This window comes from Bos indicus, chromosome 22, assembly GCF_029378745.1.
Source record: "Bos indicus isolate NIAB-ARS_2022 breed Sahiwal x Tharparkar chromosome 22, NIAB-ARS_B.indTharparkar_mat_pri_1.0, whole genome shotgun sequence".
Lineage (NCBI taxonomy): Eukaryota > Metazoa > Chordata > Mammalia > Artiodactyla > Bovidae > Bos > Bos indicus.
The window spans coordinates 52,882,276-52,898,667 of NC_091781.1; the positions used below are offsets into that span (position 1 = coordinate 52,882,276).

A 16,392-nucleotide genomic window follows, 5' to 3' on the forward strand; every position below is an offset into this window, starting at 1 on the left:
ACACAGCCCCTCCCGCCGGGCCCGGTGCCCCCAGAGGCCATTTCTACTTCCCTTGTTACCCTCTGTTTAGCTAAGCCCCACGTGGCCGGGGCTGCTGAGTGTCTGTAAATATGGACAATAGCTCGCCTGTTCTGAGCCTTTGTAAACATCTCAAACATCAGGTCTGAACTCTGCCCACTTCAGGAACTGATATTATCTGTGTCCTTTTTTTTTTATACATCTGGGGAAACTGAGGCTTAGGCAGGTTGAGAGATGGCCCAGGACCAGGTGGCAGTTTAGGCTGGAGCAGGTGGGAACCCCACGTCCAAGCCCATCTCTTGAGTTTCTAACTGCATCTCCCCTGTGCCCTCCAGCATGCCAGGCTGTCCAGGGAAGAAATGAATGGAGGGATGAGGAAGGGAAGCCTGTGTGGAGCAGCGGTCTGGGTGCTGGGCACTCCCAGCCTGGAGGAGCTCTGAGTGTGCGTCTCCAGCTGCTTCTCGGTGAAGGCCATCCTAACCTCTCTCCATGGGGTGCAGGTGGCAGACACAGAGGCCACCTGAGCTGACTTGCTGAAGGCCAGAGAGCAGGCCCCCTCCCTGCCCGAATGCGGCCCTGGGAGGGGCAGCAGAAGGGCCCCCAGGGCTCAGGTGCTTCCTGCTTGGGGGTTTCCCTGGGCAAGGGGCTCATTCCTTCTGGGAAGAAATTTGCATGGCTGGCCAGGGGCCAGCCCCCAGCTTCCTCCAGGCTGCCCTTGACTGGCACCTTCCTGGGGGACTCTCCCTGGGCCTGGCATGCTGCACATTCTCACCTCGGTGGATACCACAGTTAGGTGCTCATGGAATCCGATTGTTTCCAGGAATGTGGGGTGCCAAAATTGAAACTTTGCAGCTGGGTAAACCTGGGGTGTTTCCACTGCCCCTTTGACTGCTGGGGAGACTGTTGTTCAGCAGGTCTGTGGGGTATCTGCCCCGGGAGGGCTTGGCCCTGAGAGGAGAGGGTCCATGCCGGCCGAGGGTCCTGATTATGATGAGGGGCAGGGAGGAGGAGGAAGAGGTCTGTGCACAGAAATAGAAGCTCTTTGTCTCTGTGGGTTCTTTGTAAATTGGGCAACATTTGGCAACACAACGTGTTAGTTAACAGAGGCCCGGTTTTCCTGCCCACTGCCCTTCTGAGCTCCCTCCTCCTCCTGATGACCCCCCAGCACCCACAGGCACGTCCAAAGGCTCCCAGGGACCTTGGGCCCTGTGAAAGGGCCCAGTGCGAAGACCTGATCTGAAATCTCAGTCATCGCACTGGCGGGAAAGCTGGGAGCTCTCCATCCATCTCTTGCTCATTCTTGCTTACTTTCTGCTCTCTCTTCAAGGTGGTCAGCACAGGAACAATCAAACCATTGAGAGGTCATGGGGCAGGGGGCAGGGATCAGTGACAGATTTCTAGCTGGATGGTGGACGAGCTAGCTGCTTTGCTAGAGTCCCCACGTCTGGAAGGAAGACCAATAAGGCAATCACGGTGCTTCTGTGAAGCTCAGCTGATGTGTGAAGGGGCTGACAGTGCCTGGGCCCCAGTTCAGTTCAGTCGCTCAGTCGTGTCCGACTCTTTGTGACCCCATGGACTGCAGCACGCCAGGCTTCCCTGTCCATCACCAACTCCTGGAGCTTACCCAAACTCACGGTCCACAGGACGGTCCAATACCACCACTGAGATCGAGGGCAGAAGCCATCGCTGGGCCCTGGTCTCACATGCAGAGCTCTCAGAGAGTTCTGGCCGAGTGGTAGAAAGCGTGCCTGGCTGTGGGCCTAATGGGAGACACAGGGTTAACAATTTGGTCTCCATCTTTCACTCACTGCGTGACCACAGGCGACCCTCAGTTTCCCTCATTTTAGAGCAGTAACAGTGACTTTCTTAACTCAGAGTTTCTGTTAGAGTCACAGGAGACAAGGTGACTGACAGTGCTCTTTGGAGGAGAAGGTGCCATCTAACTGCTAGGCACTATTATCTTCTCCCTGCTAGGATGACACTCCCCCCCACACACACCCATTACAACAATGGGCACTGTGTTCCTCCAAATAATGACCAGCACAGGCAGAGGTCTGCTGTCAACTGGCTCTCTTGGAGGGAAGAATGACCAGACATCTAGAATTCGCTAATTTCCATGGTATAAATATTCCCACCGTGACTGATTCCAAGCTACCAGTGGTTTGGAACCCGCCATGAAAGCCCTCAATACTTAACAAGTGGCTCTGTACCAAGCCAGTGACCTCACTAGCAGGGGCAGGAAGCAAGGCCTGGGTCTCCTGTCAGTCAGGCTGGAGCCCTCATTGAGTGGATGTGTTGGGAATTCCTGTTTTCCTATATCCCATGTGAAGCCAGTTCTGCCCAGCTCCCTCATTTCTTTCCAATACTCCTCTTGGCGGTTGAAGCTGGAGGACTCTAGAGAGGGCATGGGATTTACTTGCCCATCTGTGGGGAGGGCTTAGCTTGGACGGCAGAGGGTCACTGTGTGAATTTCAGGGGTGGAGAGAGGGTGGATCCTGGGGGAAGAGCTTTCCTCACAGGCCACGTCTCTTGTGTCTCCTGCATTGGCAGGTGGATTCTATACCACTTGTACCACCTGGAAAGCCCTGTTAAACACCAGCTCCTGCCGTAACACAGGGGTTTGTACCATAGCCAGCTTCATTACGTTCCTTATATTCAGGCTCTGCCACTGTCTCAGCTTCTGGAAACCTGCATCCTACTTCCCTGCAGGCTCTTCAAGATCTGGTCCAGCTCCAGGCACATCAGAGGTACCCCATATATGGATGTTGAGTTAATGGGTAAACTGATGGCTCCAGGCACAAGGGCTCTGGGGTGACTGTCATAGCCAGCCCTGGCCCTCATTGTCTTTCACATTTGACACATTACAAGCAGGATCTTTTGCTGCCCTCCTGTCCCTCCAACAGACTGGTTCCAAATAGGAAAAGGAGTACGTCAAGGCTGTATATTGGCACCCTGCTTATTTAACTTCTATGCAGAGTACATCATGAGAAACGCTGGGCTGGAAGAAGCACAAGCTGGAATCAAGATTGCCGGGAGAAATATCAGTAACCTCAGATATGCAGATGACACCACCCTTATGGCAGAAAGTGAAGAACTAAAGAGCCTCTTGATGAAAGTTAAAGAGGAGAGTGAAAAAGTTGGCTTAAAGCTCAACATTCAGAAAACTAAGATCATGGCATCTGATCCCATCACTTCATGGCAAATAGATGGGGAAACAGTGGCTGACTGTATTTTTCTGGGCTCCAAAATCACTGCAGATGGTGATTGCAGCCATGAAATTAAAAGATGCTTACTCCTTGGAAGGAAAGCTATGGCCAACCTACACAGCATATTGAAAAGCAGAGACATTACTTTGCCAACAAAGGTTCATCTAGTCAAGGCTATGGTTTTTCCAGTGGTCATGCATGGATGTGAGAGTTAGACTATAAAGAAAGCTGAGCGCCAAAGAATTGATGCTTTTGAACTGTGGTGTTGGAGAAGACTCTTGAGAGTCCCTTGGACTGCAAGGAGGTCCAACCAGTCCATCCTAAAGGAGATCAGTCCTGGGTGTTCATTGGAAGGACTGATGTTGACGCTGAAACTCCAATACTTTGGCCACCTGATGCGAAGAGCTGACTCATTGGAAAAGACCCTGATGCTGGGAAAGATTGAAGGCAGGAGGAGAAGGGGACGACAGAGGATGAGTTGGTTGGATGGCATCACCGACTCGATGGATCTGAGTTTGGCTGGACTCCGGGAGTTGGTGATGGACAGGGAGGCCTGGTGTGCTGCGGTTCATGGAATTGCAAAGAGTCAGACACGACTGAGGGACTGAACTGAACTGTCCCTCCTCCTCATTCATTCACTCATCCATTCAACCAATGTTAATCATTAAGTGCCCGGCACACATATAGGGCTCGTTGGCCAGAGGATTTGAGGATAACTCCAAGGCTCTTCATTTGTGGGAAGTAGTAGGAGGGATTCCCTCATAGCTCAGTTGGTAAATCATCTGCCTGCAATGCAGGAGACCCGGGTCCGATTTCTGGGTCGGGAAGATCCCTTGGAGAAGGAAATGGCAACCCACTCCAGTATTCTTGCCTGGAGAATCCCATGGACAGAGGAGCCTGACAGGCTGCAGTCCATGGGATCGCAAGAGTTGGACATGACTTAGTGACTAAACCACCACCACAGTAAGAGGTACAAGAGGAAATGTGGGGCTTGAGGGAGCAGAGGAGATCTATTTTTGATGCATTGACTGTAGTGCCTGCAGGACACGCAGCAAGGGGCAGATAGACACCTGACGTGGAGCTCAGGATGGAGGACATGACTTTGTGAATCCTCCTTCAATGTATTCCAGGTCGGAAAGCCTAGGGCAACTTTTGGTTGTCCGTTGAGGCCACTGAATCCATGTTCTCAAGCCTTTACCTGGCTATTTCCTCTACCTGAAGTTCTCTTGGTAGATAGGTAACCTTTCTTTCAGGTACCTAGGTCAAATGCTCTTCTTCAAAGCCTTATGGGCTCCTGATGATGCAAACCGGTCAAATGGCCCTCCTTCGGCTCCCTCGCTCACTCTATTTATGCTGCCTTGCCTCTTCCGTGGCCTGTGCCCACCCCACCCTCGGTGTGCCGTCAGCTCCTTAGGGCCAGGACGGGACCCCCTTCTCTGTGTCCCTCTTGGTACCCACCAGTTCTGGCTTGGATGAGTGAATGAATGAATGTTGATAACAGATCCATGGAACATTGTCTTCTGGGCAGCCCCACCTCCTTTGTCAGCTTCAGATGGCCTTGGGGGCTGTTCTGTTGGCCTGAGGCTGGGACATTCCTTGGAGACACAGCATGAAAACAGTCTGCTTACTCCAATCCTGCCTCCAGGGCAATCCCTCAGCTCAGCCTCTCAGTTGTGGCCCCAGGTTCTCTATGTTCCTGCCAACTCTGTATCAGACATGAGAGAATCTGCAGGCATCTTACCTCCCAACCCATCCTTTTTCTAATTTGCACTTGGAGATACAGACCTGGGTTGTGACATGTCTTAATTCTTTTATAATCACGGAAGGGCAAAGCCAAGTTGCTAATTTAGATACAAAGATGCTTCAGCACTCCTGAGAATTAGTCAATTTTGTGTTACTTCATTATTTTTGTAATGGCTTATTGCAGTTATTGATGAAAGCAACTTTTAATGGTGCAACACTGTGTTTCCAAACCATGAGAGACCCTGGATCCGTCACCCCAAAAGCTGACTGGTGATTCTCCCACTGAACCTTGGATCCCACTCCTGTGCCCAGCAAGCAGGATCCCTAGTCAGACTCCACTCATGTGCCTTGGCAAGATCCACGCCCAGGATAGAGGGGCCCCACAGCCTCCTCGAGGGCCTCCAAGACTTGGGCTGGCTCTTCTTCGCCATGGTGCCAAGTGCCGCCCACTGCATATCCACCCCCAACAGGGCCGCCTCCTGAGGTGTTGCCCCTCTGCTCCTGGAAACCCTTTGTGTACTCAGTAGTCTAAGCAAAGAATCAAGGCCAGCTTTTCAGGACAGACAGATTTCAGAATAACATACTGTCTAGACTAACCCACAGAGGGAATTTCTCTCACTGTTAGTACCTGACTTCTTCACTTAGTATCTCCTGGAGCTAAGTGCTCATCAGTACTTGCATGGTGGCCCTTTCTCTCTGGGCCCCCCAGTATGTTCCAGAGCACCATGCTCTATGTGACAGCCCCCCGCCTTTTTTTTAAACGTTTTGGCCACACCTCACAGCATATGGGATCTTAGTTCCCCCAAATGGGTCTGAACCTACACATGCTGCAATGGAAGCGCCAGGGAAGTCCTCCCCCACCCCTTGGGGGACACTTAGTTTGCTTGCAATCAGTGAACGATAAGCAGGGCTGCACTGGAGACCCCTGCGTGGGAGTTGTTGTGCTTCAAGGGAGTGTCCTTCAAGGATGCAGAGCAGAGTTCTAGCTTTAGAACTGAAAACCAGCCTCCTGAAACAGGGTCAGCCTGTGTACTGAGGACAAAATAGGACATTTATCAAAATGAGGTTCCTGTCTCCCACCTCATATTGCCACAAAACAACACAAGGGGTAGGATATCCTTTTCATTGGCAAATGAGGGACCAGGAGACAGCCTTTGGGCACTTAGGCCTCTGGTTCTGTTTTCTGGGAGCTGTATTGCGGTCTCAGGAGGACCCCAGGGGCAGTCTGGGTCAGACTCTGGGCAGCCTCTGCCAGCTGGACCAGGCTGCCGTGGACCCCGGGCCAGGCAGCGGGCCCTCTTTCAAAACTCCAGGCTGGCTCTGCGTGCAGATGCAAGGGTCTCCGTCTGTCTTAACTGGTTCCCAAGCACTTTAGATACCTTCTCTATAGTCAAGCTGATCCGCAAAGATTCACCCTAGGACCCCTGCTCTGGATCCCGCTCTCTAGGAGGCACTGAGACCGGAGCGGGGACAAAACCCAGGGACTGCCACTCCCGAAGGGCTGCGGACAAGTGGGAAAGAAAGAGCATCCCCCAACTAGGCAGCGCTGGGGAACTTGAGAGGTGGGTGTGGGTTGGGTATCCTCTCCCCGAGCGCCAAGCCCCGCCCGGGCACCTTTCTCGCTCCCTCGGTCTCCACCCCCACTCTTCCCCCTTCCCCCCGGTTTTTCCCCTCTAGGAACCAGCAGACCTCGGGAGAGGGGAGGAGGGAGGCTGGGGCGCTTATAGGACCACAGGGCGGGGCAAACCTCGTGAGGTCACCGAGCACTGGCTAAAGGGACGCAGAACGAGCGCAGGTGGCAGAGCCTTCGTTCCGGAGTCGCCCCAGGACGCCAGCCATGAAGCTCTTCGTCCCCGCCCTGCTGTCCCTTGGAGCCCTTGGTGAGTGCAGGTATGAGTGGGGGCGGGGGCATGCCCCTCCAGGTAGGTGTCCCGGTCCCCACGCCCCGCTGTGGGAGCATCCAGTCCCCTCACCCCTCAGTGTAGGCGTCTGGGTCCTCGCTCCCCGCCGTGTGGGCCTCCTTGTCCCCGCAGCAGGCAGTTTGACACGGGCACCTGCCGCAGAGGAGGCGCCGGGAGCGAGCGGAGCGGATCCCGCCCACTCGCCTGGGGAGGAGCCCGGAGCTGGGTTCCGAGAAGCCGGCGGGTCCGGTGCCCAGAGCTGCCGAGCTCCCCAAGGGTCTTTCCCGGTCCCTGTCGCTTCTGTCCTACCCATAGCACTGGTGACAGGAGTATACAGAGGGAGGCTGGGTGGTAATGAGATTCCGAGAGGGCGAGTGACTTGCCCAAGACACTCAGGAGACTGCAGATGGGGTTCCAGCTCCTGTAAGAACTGTGTAACTTGGGCAAGAGACAGTATTTCTGAACCTCAGCTTCACTGAAAAATGGCTCAACCCTTTTTCCACAGGGCTGTGAGGAGGCCGCAGGGCCGCCTGCCCTGGTAGACAGAGGCGCACACAAGCCCTCCCACTGCAAAGGGGCAGGGGTAGGGGGCACAGACCCTGCTGCTGGGCCCCTTCTGTCAGAGGGTGCGAGAGGAGTGCCTGGTGCCTGGTTTTTAATGTGCCTGGACTAGAAGGGGACTAAGCAGAAGAAACTAAACCACCGTTCCTTCTGACCGCACCCCCCACCCCCTCAAGTGTCAGAAATGATTCCTGGAGTGCTCAGAACACTCACCTGTGCTGGACATTAGTGATGTAAATGTGAGGGCCGGGCTTCCAGCAGCCGAGGGGAAGGTCCAGGACAGTGGCCTCAAGGGCTGCAGAGTGTCAGCGGTGAGACGGGGTGTGTGCAGGGCTCAAGTGAAAGCCCAGGTGTCACCCTCTGCAGCCTGTCCCGCCAGCAGCTCAGTGCAGCCTCCTTCTGTCCTCCGGCATCTACTCCGGGCTGGGAGCTTCCTGGATGAAAAGAGGTGTTTGGAGGATAACTGTGCGCTTTTGCTCCCTAACCTGTCCCTCTTTTCTGGTCCTCTTCTCCAGTTTCCCTCCCATGTTGCTGTTCAGTCACTCAGTCATGTCTAACTCTCTGCAATCCCATGGACTGCAGCATGCCAGGCATCCCCTGTCCTTTGGTATCTCCCGGAGTTGGCCCAAACTCATGTCCATTGAGTCGGTGATGCCATCCAACCATCTCATCCTCCCCAGGGCTGTGGATTATTTCTCTCTTCTCTAAGGCAGGACTGGACCTGGCCAGGACCACCAGCTCACGACTACCCTTCCTTCTGCTCCCTGACCCGTGGCCTGCTGGGCCCATAGCACAGGGTCGGGGCCACCTAGGAGAGGCCGGAGGGGCAGGAAGCCTTGCTTTCTTAGAAGTGGTCATGGGCTGTGGTCTGGGATCTGGCTCAGAGTTGCATCACTGGGTTCCATTCTCACTTGAATCTTTGGTTGTCTTGACCCCCACTGAGGTCTGCAGTTTAAATCCTGCTGTCCATGGGATGGTGGCCAACGTCCCAAAGTATCACTGAATCCCTTGTCCTACCCAGTGGAAGGACCGGCCACTGGCCTAGGGGGTTCCTGCCCTGCTCCCCATGGGTGTCGTGGCAGGAAGAGGCTGGGTGGGCCGAGAAGAGTAACTCCACCCCAGCCCCTGCCTTTGAGAGACGGGCACTGTGTGTCCACACAGAAGGAATCTGAGCACATGTCCTTTCAGGAGGGTGCCATCCAGACTCAAGTGGGCAGCATGTGAGTGACTGAGACAGATCAGGGGCGGGGCTGGGGATACAGGGCCAGGATACAGGCCTCTTGTGAAAGAGACACACAGCTTCAGAGCTGGCTGCTGGGAGCTGTGGAGGGGAGGAGCAGAGCGCTGCGTTCTGCACCCAGCGCTGGTGTTTGGGGGGCTGGGGGCGGTGCGTCTCAGAAAACCTCTCAGTGGTGCTTTAGTTCCCTGGTTCACCCCTCCCAAGGGAGCACACAAGCTCGTCCCCCGGTTCCCTATTCCTGCCCCTGCTCATGCCTTCCCTCCAGCTTGACACACGGTCTTCGTTTTGCTCTCTCCCTTCACCCCCATCTTGTGACCCCCCCCAACTCCCGATTTCTGCTGTGTTCTCCCTCCTTGACGCTTTTCTGCCTGGTTTCCAGGTTTCAGCCCACCTGTCCCTGCCCTCCTGTGAGTCGCCGCTCCACAGCTTCTGAACAAGACCTTCTAGGACCAGCACAGGAGGCTTTCCATGACCTGCCCCCAAACCCTTTACCATCTCCACGGCACCCCGTCTCTACCCAGTCAGCTTACATAGGCAGGGCGCTTGGTGTCTGAGTGCCTAGGTTCAAATCCTGGATCCAGACTTATTAGTTGTGAAGCCTTGGGCAAGCCATAAGTTAAAGCCACAATTTTCTCACCTAGGAAATGTGGATATCAGCAAAACTCAATGAAAAGGGATTGGGTGGATCGAGGGGGAACAGAACACATGAAGGGCTGAGGAAAGACCTGGCACAGATTGGCCTTGCAACCTCTCTGTGCACGTGGCCCATTGCGCCCACTTCTTGGATTGCCTCCCCGCCCCAATTACTGGCTCAGGTCATGGGGACATCACACCTGGCTTGGCACTTGTTCTCTTCTAGGGCATTCATCATACTTGGTTGCATCCCTGGGGGCTTTTTGCCTCTTCCCATGAGACGGCTGCTGCCATCTGCTTGCACGCTCCTCTGCATATCACCCAGTGCCATGTATACAGAGGGCATCCAGGAAACCCTGCTATATCCCAGTGGCTAAATTGGATAGTGCTGATTCTCACTTCAGGACAGATCCAGGAAGGCTTCCTAGGGTAGATTACACCCCTAGAAATTTCCCTGGGATGGTGGCAGAGAGCTGAATGCAGCCTCCTTCCCCACCAAATCACATCCAAAAGGGGAGTGGCTTTTGCAACCAAGAGGCTTTTTTTTTTTGGTAGCAGTTTTACTGATGTATATTTTACTTATCATAAAATTCACCTCATCAAAGTACACAATTCAGCGGTTTTTAGTAACTTTACCAAGTGGTACAACCATCGTGGTAAATCAATTTAAGAACATTTCCATCCCTCCTTGAGAGTCCTCTTTTCGGTGCAGTGGTGAATGGTGTAACTCAGGCACACTGACCCATTTGGTACAACACCTACGGCAGCTCAGCTCCCGACAAGGGGTGGGGTGTGTTTTCCTTCATTCCCTTGGCATCCTCTGGGGAGATGTCTGAAGCCTCAACAACCTAGAGGGACCTGGATTCCAGGCTGGATGTTGCCACTGCTGAGCAGACTGTCACTCAGCCACCCTCGAGAGTCAGCTTCCGCACCAGAAAGACAGACGCAATACTTTCTCTCTGCCTACCTCCTAGGTTCCAGGGGATCAAAGCAGGTGGAAGAACTCCCTTAGCTGATGCAAGGGAGCATTGCTGGCTTTTTGTCGGGGGTAGGAAGTATGTCAGTCAGAGGAGGGAAACGATTCCAGAGGCTCTGATCATGTCCTCAAACAGCCCTCTGGCCAGCATGGAGTGGTCATTAGGCTAGCGAAACACCTCCATCAGAGGAGAGTGGCCTGACTCAGCCACAGAATGGAGAGGGAAGGGGAGGGCCCCTGCTTGAGAGGGCAAGGCCGTCTCTTCCACGGACAGTGATAGAGCCCTCACTCTTTGGCCTCTTTCTCCCAGGACTGTGTCTGGCTGCCCCGAGGAAAAACGTTCGATGGTGTACCATCTCCCAACCTGAGTGGTTCAAATGCCGCCGATGGCAGTGGAGGATGAAGAAGCTGGGTGCTCCCTCTATCACCTGTGTGAGGAGGGCCTTTGCCTTGGAATGTATCCAGGCCATCGCGGTGAGTCCAGGCCGTAGGCTGGGTGGGACCAGACTGAAAGGGAAGGGATCCAAGTGCCATGGAAAATGTGCTCGCCCTGCCCCCCTCTGCTCTTCTTCCCGAGCGCCTGTAAGTTGGGAGCTGTCCTCTCTCCTAGGACACAGCGTTATTTTGGAAGCAGACATTGCCATTCTAACATTTGAAAACCATCTGTAGGGAAACTGGCATCACCACACAAATTGAGAATAATGACGGTGCAACGATGGTGGCTCAGATGGTAAAGAATCCACCTGCAATGCAGGACACCTGGGTTCGATCCCTGGGTTGGGAAGATCCCCTGGAGAAGGAAATGGCAATGCACTCCAGAATTCTTGCCTGGAGAATCCCATGGACAGAGGAGCCTGGTGGGCTACAGTCCATGTTGTTGCAAAGAGTCGGGCACGACTGAGTGACTAACCCACCACCACCACACAACGATGTCACAGGAGCAGTTGTATTGGGTGAATATGTAACACTGGCAAAAGTCAAGGTGACTCTAAAAGAAAGTCTCCAGAGAGATTACCTCTGAACTTGCAGAGGAAACAGCCCAGCCCATCATAGTCAGCACATTACACGCTGGGGCACGGCCTGCCAGGCCACACTGGAAAGACACTTGTCTAAGACGTTAGCAGAGAGAGAAAGGAAAGGCAGTCATGACTTGTGGATAACTTCAGATTCCTTTTGTTTTTTTCAGATGTAAAATCTATTGCCATCATTTTTATTTATTTGTTTGACAAGTATGTTGTGTGTCTGCCGTGTGGCATGGTAATGTGTATGTGATTTTAGCACAAAGTAGGTAATGTGTGTAAAGTTCCCATTAATATCTAGGGTTATTGGAACAGGTGCTGCTGCTGCTGCCAAGTCGCTTCAGTAGTGTCCGACTCTGTGCGACCGCATAGACGGCAGCCCACCAGGCTCCCCCGTCCCTTGGATTCTCCAGGCACGAACACTGGAGTGGGTTGCCATTCCTTCTCCATATTGGAACAGTACTTAAGGGAAAAATCTAGTTTGAATAATGTTTTAGACTGTTATTTTACCACCAGCATTTCCTGATGGCTTAAAATGCAGATTCGTAGGCCCTATTCGAACTTGTTCCATATCTGTGAATAAGACGTCAAAATCTGCCTTTTTAATAAGAGCTCCCTTTGAAATCAGTACTACATACCACAGACTTCCCTGGTGATTCTGTGGTAAGGAATCCATCTACCAATGCAGAAGATGTGGATTCAATTGCTGGGTCAGGAAGATCCCCTGGAGAAGGAAATACTCAAGTATTCTTGCCTGGGAAATCCCACGGGCAGAGGAGCCTGGTGGGCTCCAGTCGATGGGGTCGGAAAGAGTTGGACACGACTGAGCGACTATACAACAACAACTACATACCATACACCAAAATAGAGATAGACTAAATGCTTAAAAATGTGTATTATTGAAAACTAGAGAGGTAGATTCATTAGCAGAACTGCGGAGGGAAGAGAAGTCTCAGCTTTTAAAAAAGCAATGAACTAAATGACGAAGTAAAATGCATGATTAAAAATTTTAATTTATAGCCATTAAAAACACTTAAGCAAAACATTTGACAGCATTGTAAAGCAATTATCTTCCAATTAAAAAAATTTAGAAAGCACTGGAGTGAATACGCACCAGCTCTGACAAGTGACAGTATTCTATAAAGAACTAATTCAACTGATAAGAAATGTAAGATCACATAAGAAAAACAATATGGGGAGATGGAGGTAGTATTAATAAAAATACTATGAAATGTTCCCCGTAATAATCAAGAGACATACAAATCTAAGCAATTTGTTAGCCCTTGAATTTTCTAAGTGATAGCACTTAATAAAATGAAAGCCTCTCACACTGGTGGTTCTATAGTGAGACTGGTCCTCACGGTAGGTGGCATTTCAAATTGGAAAGGAATGGCCTGGAAAGCAGGATGGCAATGATAGCTAAGGCCTTGAAGACAAAATGCCCATTGTCCGGATGATCCTGCCCTCAGATGCCGATCCCAAGGCACCAGGTCATCAGAAGGGAAAAAATCTAAGAGGACAAAGCTGTCCATGCAAGTGTAATTTTAACAGCAAAAAGTTAGAAGGAGCCCAAGTGGTGAACATTGGAGGGAATGTTTCAAATTTAGCTTAATAAATTATGAAAGAGCCACATTATGATAAAATATCATGAAGTCAATACAATCAATAAAGCTGCTACAGGAGAAAATGTAGGCAGTTTTAGATGAATAAAGCAGTTTGGAAAATATTATTTCTACCAGGCTGCAAATATGAGAAATAAGTAAGCATAGGTGAAGTAATATGCCAAAGAGGATGAACATGGTTTATGATGATGATAACTTTAAGATATATTAATGGTTGAAATTTGTATTCAGTAAAAACAATAACTTAAATATAGAGGAAAAACAGGGGGGAAGCATCTGGAACTTTTTGTTTTTACTGAACTTTTAATTTTGTATTGGAATATAGATGATTGACAATGTTGAGGTAGTTTCTGGGGAACAGCAAAGGGACTCAGCCATACATATACAGGTGTCCACTCTCCCCCAAAATGCTCCCACCCCGGCTGCTGTATAACATTGGGCAGACTTCCCTGTGCTGCACAGTAGGTCCTTGTTGGTTATCTGCTTAAGATACAGTAGTGTGTCCATGTCCATCCCCCAAATTTATAATATAAAAGACGGTAAAGGATGCCATCGCGGAGTGATCTGAGGCATGTCTTGTGAAAAAGTGGCCACCTGGTGACCTCAGGAGTTACAGCAAAGGGGCTGGAGCTCATTACCCAGAGGGGCTCTGGGCTCATACCACCTCTCATGGCAACTGAGTGGGACGTGACTGGAAGCTGACCCTCTGGAAGATCCTTCCAGCCATGGAGCCTTCTGACATCCTGAGGTTCACTTGCCTGGCTTAGGGTAGGTTTTCTCCTGAAGCTGGTCTGGCCTGTGTTTTCAGGAGAAAAAGGCGGATGCTGTGACCCTGGATGGTGGCATGGTGTTTGAGGCGGGCCGGGACCCCTACAAACTGCGGCCAGTAGCAGCAGAGATCTATGGGACGAAAGAGTGTGAGTTCTCCCTGGGGACCCAGAAGTTGAGGTGGCCTGGACCTGGGCCCTGGGCTCTGTGGGGTCAGAGTGGACAAGGCACAGAGCTGAGGTCTCAGACAGTGTCACATGTCCAGGGAATGATGTCCCTGGGCTCTTTGGGCTGGTCACCAACCCACTGGGGAAGCAGAGGAGGCGCTGGGCTGCAGTGACCAGATGGAATTCCCCTCCCACTAGGGGCTCATTCAGGGAGGGCTGTTTCTCTCTCTCTCTGGTTCACGCTAAGAGCTCTCTATTGTCTCTGCCTTTTCTGCAGCTCCCCAAACCCACTATTATGCTGTGGCCGTCGTGAAGAAGGGCAGCAACTTTCAGCTGGACCAGCTGCAAGGCCGGAAGTCCTGCCATACGGGCCTTGGCAGGTCCGCTGGGTGGATCATCCCTATGGGAATCCTTCGCCCGTACTTGAGCTGGACAGAGTCACTCGAGCCCCTCCAGGGAGGTAAGACACGTCGGGGTTCTGGTGATCCCAGGCTGGGGTCTCTACTCCGGTGTCACTTTCACAAGCCACTTCGGGGTGTCCCAGGTGAGCATGTGGGGTGAATCCAAGGCAGGGGTCAGGTTAGCTGCTGTGAAGCCTGTGGGGATGGGGTCTTCTGTATCAGGAGCCCTGGGAGTTGGTAGCTGAGTCTGCTGCTGCTGCTAAGTCGCTTCAGTCATGTCCGACTCTGTGCGACCCCATAGATGGCTTCCTACCAGGCTCCTCTGTCCCTGGGATTCTCCAGGCAAGAATGCTGGAGTGGGTTGCCATTTCCTTCTCCAATGCATGAAAGTGAAAAGTGAAAGTGAAGTTGCTCAGTCACATCCGACTCTTAGCCACCCCATGGACTGCAGCCTACCAGGCTCCTCCATTCATGGGATTTTCCAGGCAAGAGTACTGGAGTGGGGGGCCGTTGCCTTCTCCAGGTAGCTGAGTCTAGTTTCAGCCACTGTACATCTTCTGAGCTCCTGGCTTTGCAAAGGCTATCAGGTGGGGGTGGAGGGGAGGGAACACTGGGGGTGCCACTGGCTGTGGTCTGGTGAGGTCACACCCTGGTTTATTTCTCTCTGTTCAACAGCTGTGGCTAAATTCTTCTCTGCCAGCTGTGTTCCCTGCATTGATAGACAAGCATACCCCAACCTGTGTCAACTGTGCAAGGGGGAGGGGGAGAACCAGTGTGCCTGCTCCTCCCGGGAACCATACTTCGGTTATTCTGGTGCCTTCAAGTAAGTGAGACTGTCCTCTTCTCCCCAGCGGCCCACGTGTCCTTGGGCTAGGAGGCCCTTTCTCTGGGCCCAAATAGAGCTCAGTGAGCTAGTGGGGACCATGGAGGAGGTCCAGTTCTCCTGTGCAGAGAAACTGAGTCTGAAAAAGGTGCGGGCTCTGTCCAGTGCACGATCTCCTCCAGTCCCCTAGCCCCCCGCAGGGCCACCTCACCTCTGCACCAGCCCAGCAAACAGTTACCTCGTCAGCGTCCCCTCATGTCTCCCCAGAGATCCCTGAATCTGGCTTTGTCCCTCTGCGGTCCTGGGCTCCTCCTGCTGACAGGTGTCCCCTCCCTAACTACCGAGGGACTGAAGGAGTCTTGTCATGAGCAGACCGGCCCCAGACCCCTGGCCAGGCAGCCGGACAGCCTGGTCCCTCTCCCTGGGAGGTAGTGATCTCTGCCTCACTGGGGAGCTCTCTCCTTCGCCCCAGCCTCGCACTGAAGCTGATGTTTCTCCTTTTACCCCATCTGCCTCTCGGACTCAGGCATTTTGTGTGTGGGGGGGAGGCGTCCCCGATTCTCTGCTGCTCAGGGCACGTTTACCACTTAGCCCTGGGAGGGGAAAAAACCACGTGGCCGCATGTACTGCTTTTACCCTCTGGTGCAGAGGCTTGGAAACTCTTTTACAGAGAAAGACAAAGTTTTGCCCTCTCAATCAACCCTTAAAGGGGAAAGTGGGGGGTCTCTAGCCAGCATCCTCTGGTTCTTTCTTCCTCAGAATCCATCTGCAGGTGGCTTCTGATGCCTTCCCAGTGGGGGCCCCAGAGCCTCAGAGACCTGTCCTCTGCAGGTCAGGAGCCCACAGAAGACAAGCCCCAGGGCCCCTTTCCACAGGCAGGCTCGAGGAACAAGCCAGGCTGGCTGCTCTGTGCTGACCCTTCTGGTGCTTTCTCATCCCACAGGTGTCTGCAGGACGGGGCTGGAGACGTGGCTTTTGTTAAAGAGACGACAGTGTTTGGTAAGGGGAGGAGAGAAGCCACGGGTACTGCCTCCTTTGCTTTGCTTTCCTTTCATTTCATTGTAAATCCAAGTAGTGAGCTAATTTGACTCCTCACTTCCTGGCACACGATTATCAAAGCTCTCTGTAGAGCACAGCTCTTATTTTTATGTGACTTTATATTTTAAGCAATCAGTTTTCTTTGAAACTCCCGTGCCCGCTATCTTTCTCTTCTGCATCAAAGACGCCCATGTCAAGGTATCTGACACATGTCCTCCGAGACAGATGTAGTCTTGCAAAGTGTATGGGGCTGATCTGTGTTTCTGGATTCTAAGC

General features: G+C 52.5%; 1 protein-coding gene across 1 annotated transcript in view; it reads left to right on the forward strand.

The window, feature by feature from the left end:
* The first annotated feature begins 6,689 nt into the window (after window positions 1-6,689).
* LTF (lactotransferrin) overlaps window positions 6,690-16,392 on the forward strand; it is a 33,365-nt gene continuing 23,662 nt past the window's right edge. The window contains exons 1-6 of the mRNA XM_019984976.2: window positions 6,690-6,847; window positions 10,589-10,752; window positions 13,728-13,836; window positions 14,132-14,314; window positions 14,931-15,078; window positions 16,022-16,077. Of these exons, the coding sequence (XP_019840535.2) occupies window positions 6,805-6,847; window positions 10,589-10,752; window positions 13,728-13,836; window positions 14,132-14,314; window positions 14,931-15,078; window positions 16,022-16,077 (703 nt within the window). The 5' untranslated portion in view covers window positions 6,690-6,804. The remainder of the gene's footprint in view (window positions 6,848-10,588; window positions 10,753-13,727; window positions 13,837-14,131; window positions 14,315-14,930; window positions 15,079-16,021; window positions 16,078-16,392) is intronic.